Here is a 15,434-nt window from a genome sequence, read left to right as displayed (position 1 = left end):
GCATTAATTTTGTTTTAATATTGTCTATCAACTAATAGCACTGTTTAGCCAAGAAACTTGAATTAAAATTGTTCATTTGGATTAATCTATTCTAAGCACTAAATAATTTCGGAAATTCATAACTTAATAACCGTAGCTCCGAATTTAGTGGTTCTTGTTTCTACGATCTCGTTACGCAACGTAGAATATTGTTATGCAGTTTATTCTTATGTTTGGTGTGATGTTAATTTTGCCTATACATGTTTGTCTGTATTGCTACGTTTAGCAGTGAGGACACGTGTCATCTGAAGAGCAAGTTGGTACCTAGAATCTCAATTCCCAGGCAAGTTGTGCCCTTGATCACTCTTTTTTACCCACTCATGTTCTGATTAATCATAATGATCTACATAGGTTAATTTTGATGGGACCCAATAGGTTACCCTAGTTTGATTATCTTTATGGCTTGTTTACCACTGAACTTTTTGGGTAGTACTTGCTAGTGCTATATGTGGATTTGGGCATTGAGATACACATTTTTCATGATTATACTTTTGTTATCAGTTGTTATTTACTGTTCATGATAAGATCATTATGTTAATTGGAACATGGAGCGACCACCCGGGAAAACAGTGCTACCACAAGGGTAGTATGGGATGCCCTTGGCTGATTAACTAGGAAAGCTAGTGGATGACTACCTTACCCGAAAGGGGCAAGGGCAGTCGGGGAGTGGTCAGTGTAGGGAGGTCCTTGGGTTGATTTTGCTGCGATGACGGTTAGGTGAGGGATACCTGCATTGGAGCTTACTATAAACTGTAGCAGGTTTTCTGAAGCTAGTGGAACTTTATAAAGGCCTCGTAGTGTTACCCTGCCTCGCTTCCTTGGTAGAGGTGTATGGGGCCCGTACAACCCCGTGGCAGATGGATAACATGACTTGTGGGTAAAGATGTGCAACCTCTGCAGAGTGTAAAACTGGTATATCAGCCGTGCTCACGGTCATGAGCAGCTCGGACCCTCACATGATTAATTTATAGTACTTAAATTCAATTTGTCATATGCATTGCATCGCAGGTGTTGTTATTACTTTTGTTCTACTACTTAATTGGGTTTGGTATTTACCTATACTTAGTAATTGCTAATAAAATTTTGACCAACTTTAAAAGCAATGCTCAACTTCAACCATCCTCTTTGGTAAGCCTTAAACTTCACGTGAGCTCCCACCTTTGGCGAGTCATGCACATTATTCCCCACAACTTGTTGAGCTATGAACGTATGTGAGCTCACTCTTGCTGTCTCACACCCCCACAGGTCAAGGACAGGTATCGCAGGATGAGGCGCATGGAGGATGTTGTGATGTGTTCGTGAGAGGTCTAGGCCGTCGTCTCCCAGTCAACTTTGGGTTGCTGGACCGTTGTCTACTTATAATGTAATTATTTATTTATTTTGTATAGAACTCCTATTATATAGTAAAGATGTGACATTCGATCCTGTGCCATGATTCATCATATGTGTGAGACTTGGTCCCAGCACACCTGATGATTATGTTCGCGCCCGGGTCTTGGTGCCCCGAAACCCGGGTGTGACAATACCGCTAAAATAGTTGTCCTCAAATACTCCATGCCCCGATGGTGCCCATTGGGACTAACACACTCTCAAAAGTGCAAGTTGTAGCGCCTAAGAGCAAAATGAAGAAGGCAAGAGAAAGCAGAAAAAAATATTCAATGATACACACCCTAAGTAGACACCACCACAAAAAAGGTGGAGGCCTAAGGCCGTTGAAATAAAAGTGAAAGTTTCCTACAGGGGGACATATAGGAAACACCTGTAAATTATAAACTTTGAACACAAACTTCACCCGAGGTTAACGTTAGAATGAGTAGTAACGAAATCAGAGTGCGGAAGATAGTTCTTCTTGCCACGAGTTGCTCAATCAATGCGGGTAACTTTGGGACCTAATTCAAAATGATTGCAAGCAAGAGAACTTAGAGAGAGGGGGAGGAAGAATCAAATCGCAATACAAGATTAACACAAAGACAAGGATGATTTGTTTCCTGAGGTTTGGTTCCAAAAAACCTACTCCTAGTTGAGGAAGCCATGTAGGCTGGGTCTCTTTCAACCATTTCCCTCTCTCAAAATGTCACTTAGACCGGTTGAGTGCTTCTTCTTAATCTCGAGGGTCACTTAGACGTCGCAAGGATCACCACACAAGATGTCTCTTGCTAGCTTTACATGTTACTTGAGAGTTTAGAAGGATATCAAGAAAGCATGATCAAGAAACCAAGCAACAAAGAGCGACAAATGAAACACTAGCTCACACTCTCTAGAATCTATCACAAGGCACTTAATCACTAATGAAGACAATCACTATAGTTGCACTTGGAAGATCTTTGATGCTTGTGTGGGGCTTTGGAGTGAACTCTAGCTCTTTGCAATGAATGTGGGAGTTTGAATGACTAGATGCCTTGAATAGAGGTGGTTGGGGTTGTATTTATAACACTCAACCACCACATAGCCACTACCAATTTTCTGCCACACGCGGACGGTCCGCGCCACTAGGTCATACGGTCCGCCCCTGCATATCAACGACTAAAATCCCAACGGTCAGTAGTAACGGCTATAAGTGCATTAAATGTGTCGTCAAATGTTAGAAAAACAGTGATGGAGCTCCGACCGTGCACCCTAGACGGTCCACGAGGACGCTAAAAATAAATTTTACCGAACCCGTCAACTTTGGGGTTTTCTGGTTTTCAACGGGCAAACGGTCCGCGCCTGAGGGCTAGACGATCCGCGCTTGGTCTCAGACAATACTCTTCTCTCCTTCGAACAGTTCAGAGTAGAAGATCTGAAATTTGCGTAGTTCCTGTCCGAGGTGCACCGAGGTGTCGCGAACGGTCTACTGGATGGGCCTGGATGGTTCGCACACAGGCGATTTTCCAAAAATCTCTCATGTCCGGAAATCTACATTATTTCGGACAGTCGACTTAGAATTGAGATGGATAGACTTATGCACCTATGAAATAATCAATTAGGCAAACTAGTTAGTCCATTGGGTTGTGATGGTCATCAATCATGAAAATCCATTTAGAGAAAACGGTGAAGGCCATTTCCCTTTCAATCTCCCCCCTTTTTGGTGATTGATGCCAACACTGTAACACCCCTGGTGTTACGAGAACTAAAACTTTGGCATGACATCATATGCATTGGCATTTCATTATGTATGCTACACCTAGTTTGCATCCACTAGGCAAAAATTTCAATACAAACTTGTGATGTGATGATCTGACTTGATCAAAGAAGTCCTTGACCCTAAGATACGGTATTTCCCCAAGGATTAGAAGCATGTGGACTTGTGAGATGAGCATTAGAGGATGATCTCAAAAGGTTAGTAGAAATGCTCAAGAAAAATTAAACTTAGAGAGCTTAAGTGCCACATGTACCCTAGAACCCTCTAAACCCTAATTTGGAACCCTAAAACCCTAATTAGTGCCCTATTGGGTGATTTTGAGTTCTGTGCACTTTTAGCCGAAAGTGTATATATCAAAGTGATAGAGTGACAAAAGGTAAGCAACTTTCATGTTTGGGATTTTCCAAGTTTTGTGGAGAAAGTTGGGGTAAATTGCAAAAGAGCCAAGAGTACCCATATGCTTAACTCTAAAAAGCAGAGTTATCAAGCCGACTTCAAGCCCCTATATCTCTTGATCTATGAGGATTTTTCATGGGTCACTACAAGAAATTTGTAGAGCTACTATATTAGTCCAAGTTTGATTAAGTGATCGAGCCCTAGAACTGTACAGAAATTGGAATAAAATGCCCTAGAAGTTGGACTGTCAGTCGAGTCAGGCACTAAAACTGGACTGTGAGTGGTCACTGATTAACTATGAAGCCGAATTATGCATAATCCAAGGAGTATCCGATCAAGAACCTTATAACAAATTTGAAGCTGGTATATAGGGCAACAACTTTGATGTAGTCGGATTAGTAGTTCATCACATGAAAATCGGAGAATAAAGCTCCTCAAGTTGCTCTGTCAGGCCGATGAATGAGCCATTAAGTATGTGCAACAACTGAAAAAGATCATGGATTCGCAGAACCTGTCGCCAGTGATCTCCACGCCATGATTTGGGCTTGCCTGAGAGATTTATGATGTGATAGCATGGACAACGCAAGGGGGGGGGGGGGTAAAAGATCTCGCCGCAGAGGAGAGCTCGAGCCTTATCACCGGACTATTCACTGCGCCACTTGCCACGCGATCGGCCGAGATGCCATCACCGGAGTTCACCGCTCCTCACAGTTGTGCCACGTACTTAAGGGCATTACCACATGGCAAGAGGTCGCAGTGGATAGCCCATTTACCACCCTGAGTCCTTACCCCACTGAGCGCCACAGTAGCCGTGCTCCGGTGACTCATTTCCTCACCGCCGCGAGCTCATCTTCGCCCAAATTCGTGGCACTCGTGGTCGCTCTCTATAAATTGTGTGTTTCCCGCTTTCCCCCACTTCGCTATCTTGTTACGAACCCAGCGCACCACTCCTCGCTCTCGATCATCCACCATATCTCGCGAATTCCCATTTCCCCCAAATCGGCTGGGAATGCCGCCGTGAGGCATCACGCCGTGGCCAGCCGATCTCAGGTCCATTCATGTCCCTCTGGTCCACATTTCTACATCCTCTGGTGCTAGTGAAACCTCTGATCTAGACCAATTGAACACTATCGTACCGTAGCTTATGGAATGTCGTGTCGTCGTCCGGGAACGCCGTCGCAAACATATCTCACATCGACCGACTGTTCCTGGTTGTCTCCCTCCAAATTTGCGCGAGCACCATAACCCTAGTAGGTCACTGATTCTTTCCGCGTCCCTAGATTAAACGTGAGCGGCTCGAGTAAACTGGTAAAGGCACGCCAGTGATCTTGCTCCGTCGTTTTCGTGGGCAACTACGAGTTAATGGCGCTCTGGTCGAATTAAGCCCGTGTGTGTGTTCGGGTTGCATCCATGATGGTGTCTGTGCGCTCGGCACCACCGGAGCATGTCACTGTTGGTGAGTACACGCAACTCCGGCCGTGTATTCGATCGGTGCGTAGCCAGGGACGTGAATCATGAAGAAATAGAAGCACGGGGGCCTATTTGCGATTGTCAGTGAGACATCGAAATAGTGTCCAGGGATTCTTTACCAGTTATTCAAATGGCCAGGGACCTTTGCACGAAACCAATCGCGCGGGCGCGTTCTGCCTGTCCGTGGGCCAGTCGGGCTGGATACGACCCGTTACTATTCATTATTTCTTCTTTTCTTTTTACTATTAGCTTGGAAAATTTGTAGGAAATAGTATAAAATTGGTAAAATCATGAGACCAATTTTGCTAGATTCCTAAAATCAAGTAGTATTTAATAAAAATAATTCCAAGATTTTATCCTAACACTATAATTATGTAGCGTTTAAATGTGCTTAAACCAAGCCTTTTAGAATTTTAGAAATAAATTAGTAATTCCAAAATTTGTGAAACTTTTTGGGTAGGCTTAAAATGATGATTGGAGATCTTGGGTGAAGTTTGAAATCATTTGGACATTGTTAGACTAGAAACACAATAACTAGCTTCATAGGATTAATTACTTAATACTAATTCTAAAGGAATACCTAATTAGAAAACCTTAGTGATTAGTTTGTACCGTGAAGGAATGTTGTATTCAAGATGCAACTTATTATATTTTTATTGTGTAACTACATATTCATGACATAACATAAGCATTCATGTACATGTATTATCATGTATAGAACACGAGGAAGAAACCATAGTAGAAGAAGAGGTAGTCTCCCAGACTGAAAATCTTCCAGCGAAGAACAACTTTTACTTCGACATTTGTGGTGTGGAACCTGAACCTCCTGCAACACAAGGCAAGCCCCGGTGCATTATCCCTTTTCCTTGTTGTTTTAAAATCTTTATCACCTTATATGATGCATTAGGTGATAGGAATTGTGTGATAAACAGTTGATGCATTTCCTTCCTTGGAAAATTAGTTACCATTCCTTGTTTGCCTATTTTATTTAAACAAGTTTTCTAATGCTTAGCCTTTCTTTAGAAAACAAAATATATTGTTTTAAAACAAAAGGTGATGCTTCACACTAGATGGGGATTTTTACAAAGAAAAGACTTATGATGGTAAATCCATCATGGCCATGATGGGTTCAACATCTGAAAAGTGTACCTCTGTCAGGTACCAAACTTTGTGTTTTAAATAATAAAGATGAGACCAGGCGGGTGACTTGCACGAGAAGGGAGTCTCAGTGTAGTGTCTCCGTCTGAGTCGTTTAAGGACCGAGCCGATGTAGGCATGCTGATCGAGGACCTTTTAACTGGCCACTTGCCTCATCATGGGTAAACTCTGCCTCGGTCAGACCAATACCAGAAAGGCCACCACACATTGGGAGTGGAGAGATGGTGAGAGTAGCGTGTACCCTCCGTGGCAAGAGGCTGGACGGTGGAGTATCTATGCTCTCGGTTGGCGTGGACCCGTTCTGGTCTTGAGAAACCTGGGTGTGAGTTGACGTATGTAAGGGGTGAGTGCTACATATGTCGTGTGGTTGGAGATCCTTAGTTGGGTATTAATCGATTCAGATCGCCATTACCTCTCGGACATGAAGACTTGGTCACTGCCCTACACGTAGCAACAAGAACGGAAGGGATGATAAAAGATGGCTAGTATAGGCCTAGTGTTTGATCTAGAATAGAAAGAAATCTAGATGCATGTAATTACTTAACCTAATAAGTAAAATAAATTTTTAAGGATCCACTCATAGTAAGCTTTTATGCAAAAGAGTCTTTGAATCTTGATAAGCTTTACCTTGAAGCCCAAAGACCAGCATATCCTTGAGAGTGTTTTTCGTTGATGGGTAAGACTTGCGAAAGTACACTCCGTACTTAGGGTTTTCAAACCCATGTTGTTGTAGGTGATGAAACTGCTGAGTTCTATTGTTTCTGTTCCAAGGTGGTTCCCAAGCAGGAGGAGGAGAATGAAGACTTACTTGGGGAAGGTGTTTTTCCTTCCTCTGTGATGTAATAATAAGTTTACGCACTCAAGTACCCGGATATGTAATAACCAACTCATTCTATATTTTACTTATGAATGTAAATTATGTTATTGTAATCCTTTCCGCTTACTCCGATGTTGTGTAATGTCTACGTGATGGGTTAAGCGCTCTTAGGCGATGTGATGGAGATAAAAATAACTAAACTTGCTTAGTCATTGTGCACACCTGCATGACTGTCTGAGGTCCTTAGGACAAGGACATCTGTAGGTGGGCCTAATACCTTGGGAGGTTCCATGACAGCTAGTATCGAAGCAAAGCCCATTTCTTCGGACATTACTTAGTGCTTCAAAAGATTTTAAAATACTTACCTTTGAACATTCTTTCATTCTTACCCTGATTCTTTCTTATACCAACTTATTTTTGAAGTCGGGTAAAGAGGGCCAAATAATAGATTATACATAGGAGGTATGGGATCAACGAGAGGTTGATTCCATAATCGTAGGTCATGCATGCATCATATTTAAACAATACTAAGTAATCTTCCCCTCTTATGGAGACATGGCACGCACCAAGACTACCTAGAGGAAGGCGACCGGACCTCGGGGTGTACCTCGGCACCAATTGGCTCCTCGACATGAGGGGAGCAGTAACAGAAGTAATGATCTCATAGGGGATCTGGAGGTCAGAGTTGAATGACTAACGATAGAACTACGCCATGGAAGCAGGGAGCACGCGCGTGATAGCCGCCGTATTGCTGAGCTATCAGTAGAGGTTAACCGTTTGCAGTGGGAGATTGTGGAGCGAGACAGGGCTGTAAATTCACGATCTATAGACTGGGATTGCGAGGCAAATGCCTGAGCCCGGGTGGAAGAGCTAAGCATAGCCCTGGAAAATCTGCAAGCGTATAATAACACTCTGCACGAGGAAGTGCACGTGATGTATGACCAGTTGCATCCGAACGTGCCACTAGAGGTTGCGGTGATGGGAGCCAAAACATCAGGAGCAGCTGGCAGAGGACCTTATGGGGAGTTGGATATCTTTGGAGCCCCTCCTTCCACGAACCTCGCGGATGATCGTTCTCCCGAAGCTAGCAGTGGAGCGGGAGTAGCCAAGGACGTGGATAACTAGAGTAGTATAGTAGTAGGTTGTTTCCTTATGTAATCTAAATAAGGAAAAGTGAGTTGTATAAGTTGAGTATGTATAATTAGAACCAGTTTGGAATAATGTAACAGAGGTTGTGTACTCGTGGCATGTAATAATCAAGTATGTTTTCTTCTTCAGATGTCGTCTAGAACTTGTGCTCAAGATGGGGCTAGAACTTCCTGTGGTGGGGAGGAAACTCCGAACCCACCGCCTGTACCTCCCACGCTGGTAGAGGCTATCGTTTCCTTAATTACTGCCACTGCTGATAACACTCATTTTTTTCGAGAAATAGCTGGGAATAAAATTCATCAGCAGGGAGGCAGAGGTCAACCCCAAGGCCCCAGAGACACCACATAGCTAGAGTTTTCAGAAACTCGTCCACCTCTTTTTGTTAAAGCGGAAGAACCTTTGGAGGCGGACGAATGCATTCAAGTCATGGAGCAAAAACTTGGATTGGTTCGGTGCACAGAGACCCAGAAGCCCCTGTTCGCTGCCCAGCAACTGAGAGGTCCCGCTAGTACCTGGTGGGCAAACTTTACAACTATTCAACCTAAAGGACATCTTGTCACGTGGGCAGAGTTCAAGCAGGCGTTCAGGGAACACTACATTCTAGATGGTGTTTTATAGATGAAAGAAGAGTTTGTACGCTTAAAGCAAGGAGGAGACTCGGTGATGCAATACCTCGCCAAATTCAACCATCTCTCCCAGTATGCTATAGAGCAAGTTGACATAGATCTAAAAAAGATGAATTGCTTCATGAGAGGTCTAAATGATCGACTACAACGAAAGATGGCCACTTGCCTAGATCTCACTTACAGCAGGGTCGTGAGCACAACACTTTCGGTGGAAGCCAAGAATTCGGGGCAGGGAAAGACAAAGAGATATGGGTGTGAAGGGGGTGAAGGATCCTCTCAAGGATCCGAGAAGCGGTCGAGGTTGGTTATTCGTCCTTTTAACCCAAATCGCTCTTTTCCTCATCCACCCACCTATCCTTTCAAGCAACCAGTTTTCATCCGTCCCACTCCTGCCCCTGCTCAAAACAATCAGCCGAGTGCCCCTGGTACTCGTTTCGCCGCCTTACCCAGTTCATCTAATAGCTGCTTTAACTGTGGGAAGTCTAGACACTTCATCAAGAACTGTCCCTATCCAAAGCAAAATAAATCCAATTTCTAGCAGACTTCTAGAAGCACATCTCAAGGCAAGGGAAATGTGGCAAGCACTCAGGTAGGTAAAAATACAAGAAAACTTTGGTGAGTCTACTATACTCAAGTGGCTACCACCCCGGAAGGAGAGCCACTGATGATGGGTACGTTTTCCGTTGCCAATCATCTCGCCGCCATTCTTTTCGATTCTGGTGCATCACATACTTTCATGAGCAAGATTTTTGCTGAGAAGCATTGCATACCTACTATTGAATCAAACAAGGTTTTTGTTATTCAATCACCTGGGGGTCAAATTTTTACTAAGGAAGTAGTCTTCCATGTACCCGTGAATTTAGCCAGATATGATTTCCCACCAATATGATAGTTATTACGGGGCAAGACGTAGATGTGATTCTAGGCATGAATTGGTTAGCCTAGAATAAGGCTATTATCGATGTCGATCAAAGGACTATTCAGCTAAGTCATGGACAAGAAGAAGTCAAGTTGTCTATCCCTGTATCTGTCTCAGTTAAAGTATATGGACAAGTTTTTGAAGCCGTAGTGCAAGTGATATAAGACATCCCGGTTGTGTGTGAGTTTTCGGATATATTCCCTGAAGATTTACCCGGATCACCTTCGGAGAGGGATGTGGAGTTTGTGATTGAATTGAAACCCGGTACGACTCCTATTTCTAGAAGATCGTACCGTATGCCCCCAATGAGTTGGCAGAACTCAAGATGCAATTACAAGACTTATTGGAAAAAGGATTTATCAGGCTGAGTTCATCGCCATGGGGATGTCCAGCCATTTTTGTCAAGAAGAAGGATCAAACCCTACGAATGTGTGTGGACTATAGACCCCTTAATGAAGTGACCATTAAAAACAAGTATCTCCTTCCCCCGATCGATCTTTTATTCGATCAACTTACTAGAGCCCTGTATTTTCTAAAATTGATCTCAATCATATCAGAATTCGACCCGAGGATATACCCAAGACAACTTTCACCACTCGATATGGGTTATTTGAGTATTTGGTTATGTCCTTTGGATTGACAAATGCTCTAGCCCATTTCACATACTTCATGAATTTGGTATTCATGCCCGAATTAGACAAGTTTTTGGTGGTCTTTATTGATGACATTTTGATCTATTCAAAGAATAGAGAGGAGCATGCAGAACATTTGCGGATTGTTTTAACACGTTTGAGAGAACAACAACTTTATGCTAAATTCAGCAAGTGTGCGTTCTGGTTGGAAGAAATCCATTTTGTAGGACATATTTTATTAGCTAAGGGAATTGCAGTTGATCCCAACAAGGTTAAGGATATTCTGGAATGGAAATCTCCTACCACAGTGCATCAAGTTAGAAGTTTCTTAGTACTGGCTGTTTATTCCCGCAGGTTTATCCCAGATTTCTCCAAGATCGTTAAACCTATTACTGAGCTACAGAAGAATGATGTTAAGTTTGACTGGTCTCCCAAGTGCAATGAGGCCTTTGAATAATTGAAAACATTACTGACCACTGCACCGATTTTGGCTCAACCAGATATTGAGAAGCCATTTGATGTATATTGTGACGCATCAGGCATTGGGCTTGGATGTGTTCTGATGCAAGAAGGACTTTTAATAGCATATGCCTCAAGGCAGCTGCGCCAGCATGAGGAACATTACCCAACACACGGTTTGGAACTGGCCGCAGTAGTTCATGCCCTTAAAATTTGGCGTCATTATCTACTGGGAAATGTATGTCATATGTATACTGATCACAAAAGTTTAAAGTACATTTTCACCCAGTCGGAGTTAAATATGAGACAGGGAAGATGGCTCGAGCTGATCAAGGACTGTGACCTAGAAATTCATATGTCGTGTGGTTGAAGATCCCCAGCTAGGTATTAATTAATTCGGATCGCCGTTAGCTCTCGGACATGAAGACTTGGTCACTGCCCTACACGTAGCAACAAGTGTAACACCTCAAATCTTATTTTGGGATTCATAAATGTTTCTTTATTAGATTGAGTTAGAATGGATTTTAATAAAGTACATTTTTTCTAAATTATGTAAATAGTAATACTAAAATTTTGGTGGTTCAAAATTTAGAGTTAAAACTTTAAACTAGGAGTTGACTTAAGAGAGAAAACATAAAAAGATTCTCCCTTGTTTAATCAATAAAACTATTCATTATAGATTACGTTCGTAGGAACCTTAGAATTTTATATTCACAAAAAAATTAAAGTATATTTTAATAAATATTATACACTAGAAACTATCTTCTTAAAATACTTATTTTTTGTGTGTACGAATGACATATTTAAAAACTTTTGCTTAAATAAGATAATAAACAAATAGATACAATCGTGCTGGCATTTTGATCTATCGAATTTAGATTTTAAAATGGTATATATATCTCTACTAATCCTTAAGGAAATAGTGTAGACTAGCACAACCATGCCCCCGCCTCCATCTCGACCGTCTGATTTCCAACCCCGCCTCCATCCGAAACCGTCCGATTGCCTCCTCTCGCTCCCGCTCCCGCAGCCGCACCCGCTGCCACAGGCACCCGACCATGCGCGCAGCTGCCCCCGCGTCCCGCCCCACCCCACCGGCAGATCGCAACTTCGTTCTTCTTCCCACCCCGCAGTGAGACCCGCCCCATTCCATGGAAGGCGATATCCGCGACCATGGTATGTGCGTACCATTCCATACTTGGCGACCATGGCTTGCACACCTCGTCCCTGCACCCGCTGCCCCGCGATGCCTCCCTCCCCCCATTCGCGTCGATCCACCATTCCCGCGGTAGGAAGGAGCCTGCCCCGCCCCTTCAACGCACGAAGCCAGATCCCCCGCCTCCGTCTCCCTCCCATGTCTCCCAACATGCCCTCGCGGCGACTCTTGCCAGGCATTCCTCCGCGAAAACCGCATCCGCTCCAAGGTACTACGAGCGTCGCCTCCCCTCTTCTCCCCACCCCCGAACTCCTTCGGTTTCTTGTATTCTCCGCAACTCCGCGAAACGTCCCTCTGTGAATCGTGGATTTGTGCTGGTTTCTGTTTGATCTGGTAGGTGGTTTTCTGAAAATCTGGGAATCTTTCTGTAGGGGAGTTGATCGAGAAGCGTTGGTGGACATGGGTCAAATCAAGTACTCCGAGAAGTACTTCAACGACACCTATGAGTACAGGTAAGCACGAAACCCTCACCGCCACGATGTGCACCTTTTCCCGTATCTTCCGTCCGCTTTGGGTGGCAAAACCCTAACCCCTTTTTCCGCGTTGGCACGTCGGCGAGCGCGTTGGGGAAGCGGCGGAGGTCCGCGGGGCAGACGTATGCGCAGTTGGTGAGGGCCAGCTCCTGGTTCGGCGTGCTGACTACCTCCATGGACGTGCCCCCGCCACCGCCCTGGCCCTGGTAGTACCTTCCCGCCATGGCTACGGCGCCGCTGCGGTGGTGAGATCTCGCTCGAAGGAGGAAATCGTGCAGGCGCGTGTGATGTCTCACTGCTCGCAAAGACGAAGAAGAGGGAGTCAGTTCTGCTAAGGCCGCAGGCGTGTACAGTGGCTCACTTTGGTCTGAAGGAAGAGCCTTTGGGCCTGGCTCATGGGCCAAATGCGGTGCACCGGATTCTTTCGAGGAAAAAGTCCAGCTTACGGCTCACGCAGCCTGATGGGCCAAACGCGGTTCACCCGTATGAATGGTACAGGCGCGAATGCCCACAATTTTTGCACTTATTGATGGTTAGTTTTGATGTCAAATTTTACTCATGGATCTAACCAGTAAAATGATAGATTCGGATTGGATGTATTTTTTTATCCATGCGTGTCCAATAAACCCAGAATACTAACTTTAATTTCTTGTTTATACATGATTTTAGTCCTCCCGCCCGAGGTCGCCAAGCTCCTCCCCAAGAACCGCCTCCTATCCGAGGTAAACGCTTGCAGTTCCACCTGCATTTCTGTTGATTGCATTATTGCCCTGCTGGTTTGGTTATTTGATGCCCAGATGATTTTTTGGTGTGGGGATTTTTCCCCTTCTCTTCTTTGCAGAACGAGTGGCGCGCGATCGGAGTGCAGCAGAGCCGCGGGTCGGTGCACTACGCGATCCACCACCTGGAGACGCACATCATGCTGTTCCGCCGCCGGATCAACTACCAGCAGCAGTAGGAGGCGGCTTCCGCGCAGATGCTGGCCAAGTGAGCCCCCGGTGGCCGGAGCTACGACCAGGAACGTTTAAAACCCTAACCCCCTTTCCATCTCTAAAAGGGGCGTCGCTGTTCTGTTGATCAATTCCTCTATGCTGTTAGTTGGAAACTTCGGGTGTAGTTGGTCGATTTGCTGGTGTGTGCCTTGTGTTCGTGGAAATTCCTGTGAAGGAACTGTCATGTGTTAGGCTATTACCGTGCCCATTTTATTAATACTATGTGTTGACTGTGATCAAGATGGCACTCCCAGTGATTATATTTAATCTGTTTAACGTGATCTTTGTAATGGTGTGATCTGGTTAGTAGCGCCGATATCATGTTTAATCTGTTATGTGTGATGATCAGTATGGTCATGGTGATTTTGCCTAGTGTGTTAGGAAAGAGTAGATTAAATGGTTGAAATCGTACATGAACGAGTTCTGTTTATTTAGTGTCTTATTATTATAGCACGTGATGCCAATGAATTTCGATGTTTGCAGGTCTCGAGGTCAAGCCTGGTTCCACTGTTAAGTGTGAGCCTGAATATGGTTTTATGCTGCACCTTTCCCAGGTAAAACTTGTTGCTACTGTACTTACTTTCATCTGTACTTATTGTGAAACCAATTTAATGGTCTATGTTATCATTCAAAATTGCCTTATGTTGACACTATGTAGTGTCAATATACCATGTTTCAGTTGTTTGATATAATGCTAAAGTGTTAGCATTATATCAAACAACTGAAACATGGTAAACTTCATTGCCTTATGTTTGTTTGACCTATTTACCTTATGTTGTTTTACTGCACATATAGATTATAAACACAGCATCCCGCTATGGCGCTATTAAGTATTAACTGTTCATTGGCTCAGTTGGAAATAAAATCTAAACCAACGGACACTCAGGGATGGGACACTATGATTACATAACTAATGCTAACACTTTAGCATGGTCAATTAACACATAAATCACATGCAAGTTATTCTTGAGTTTAAATGGGTTCAAATTTACAATGCTGCTATTTATCTGCAATCAACAAAATATTTATTGCATGAAACTTTAATCAGCTTGACCTTATAACTGGAGACTGGAAATTTTAGATATGTTTTGTGGTCCTAAAAAATATTAATTTACCATAGTCTACATTGTTACTCCTGTTGTTGGCATGTCCCTTTATTTGTGCTCACTATAGTTCTGTATGACTTATATAAATTAGTGTTTATGCTTCATAAGGGTTAGTTTGTTAACGTTCACTTGTATTTATGGATCTGAACTTTAATGAGTGGTTTTATTAGACATTCGGATGCTTGATCTTTTAGTTATTCTTGAGTTTAAATGGGTTCAAATTTACAATGATGTTATCTATCTGCAATCAACAAAATATTTATTGCATGAAAGTTTAATCAACTTGACCTTATAACTTTGGTGTTCATTAAACTGCTATCTATCTGCTATCTATAGTGTGTTTTTCCTGATCACAATGATTTGTATATATAATCATCGTTCGTGTTGGTACATAGCCATATTCATACTACTTGTAAAATGTATATTCTCATAGAGTATATACATGAATGACCGGAGTACCTGATTGCCTAATACTTGTTGCAGGAGAACCGGTTGAAGCAAGTGCAAGAAATGCAATCGAATTGTGATAAAGGCCTCAAACACATGAGCTGTGAAGCTCCTCTGCTAGGACCTATGGCTGAGCTATGGTTAGTTCATCATGACATTTTGACCACAAATTGGTTTGCCTTTCCTTGCGTTATCCATTCCACTCAATGCTTGAGCAAGTGTCTAATTGAAATATGTCAACAGGAAGCTGAAGAACCCAGATATTTCTGAGAGCGAGTGGGCGGTGCAAGCCGCCGCCGCATCAATCTACTCGACCTGCAACATGGCCATGAGAACAGAGAACGTGTCTTGCTTCTGACCTCACACTTGTAGTTGTAGTTTAGTTTCTTGCTTTTGCTAATTTTACCTCAAAAG

General features: G+C 43.4%; 1 protein-coding gene across 1 annotated transcript; it reads left to right on the top strand.

Annotated features, from left to right (window-relative positions):
- Positions 1-12,401: 12,401 nt before the first annotated feature.
- Positions 12,402-13,750, top strand: LOC103626749 (cyclin-dependent kinases regulatory subunit 1). Its single transcript, XM_020537705.2, has 3 exons — positions 12,402-12,457; positions 13,140-13,197; positions 13,317-13,750. Exons 1-3 carry the CDS (start codon positions 12,402-12,404, stop codon positions 13,431-13,433), a joined length of 231 nt encoding a protein of 76 aa, XP_020393294.1. The 3' UTR covers positions 13,434-13,750.
- Positions 13,751-15,434: the final 1,684 nt, after the last annotated feature.

This window comes from Zea mays, chromosome 5 (assembly GCF_902167145.1).
Source record: "Zea mays cultivar B73 chromosome 5, Zm-B73-REFERENCE-NAM-5.0, whole genome shotgun sequence".
Taxonomy (NCBI): domain Eukaryota; kingdom Viridiplantae; phylum Streptophyta; class Magnoliopsida; order Poales; family Poaceae; genus Zea; species Zea mays.
The sequence above is the reverse complement of the archived record's forward strand: the minus strand, read 5'-3'. Positions and strand labels throughout refer to the sequence as shown.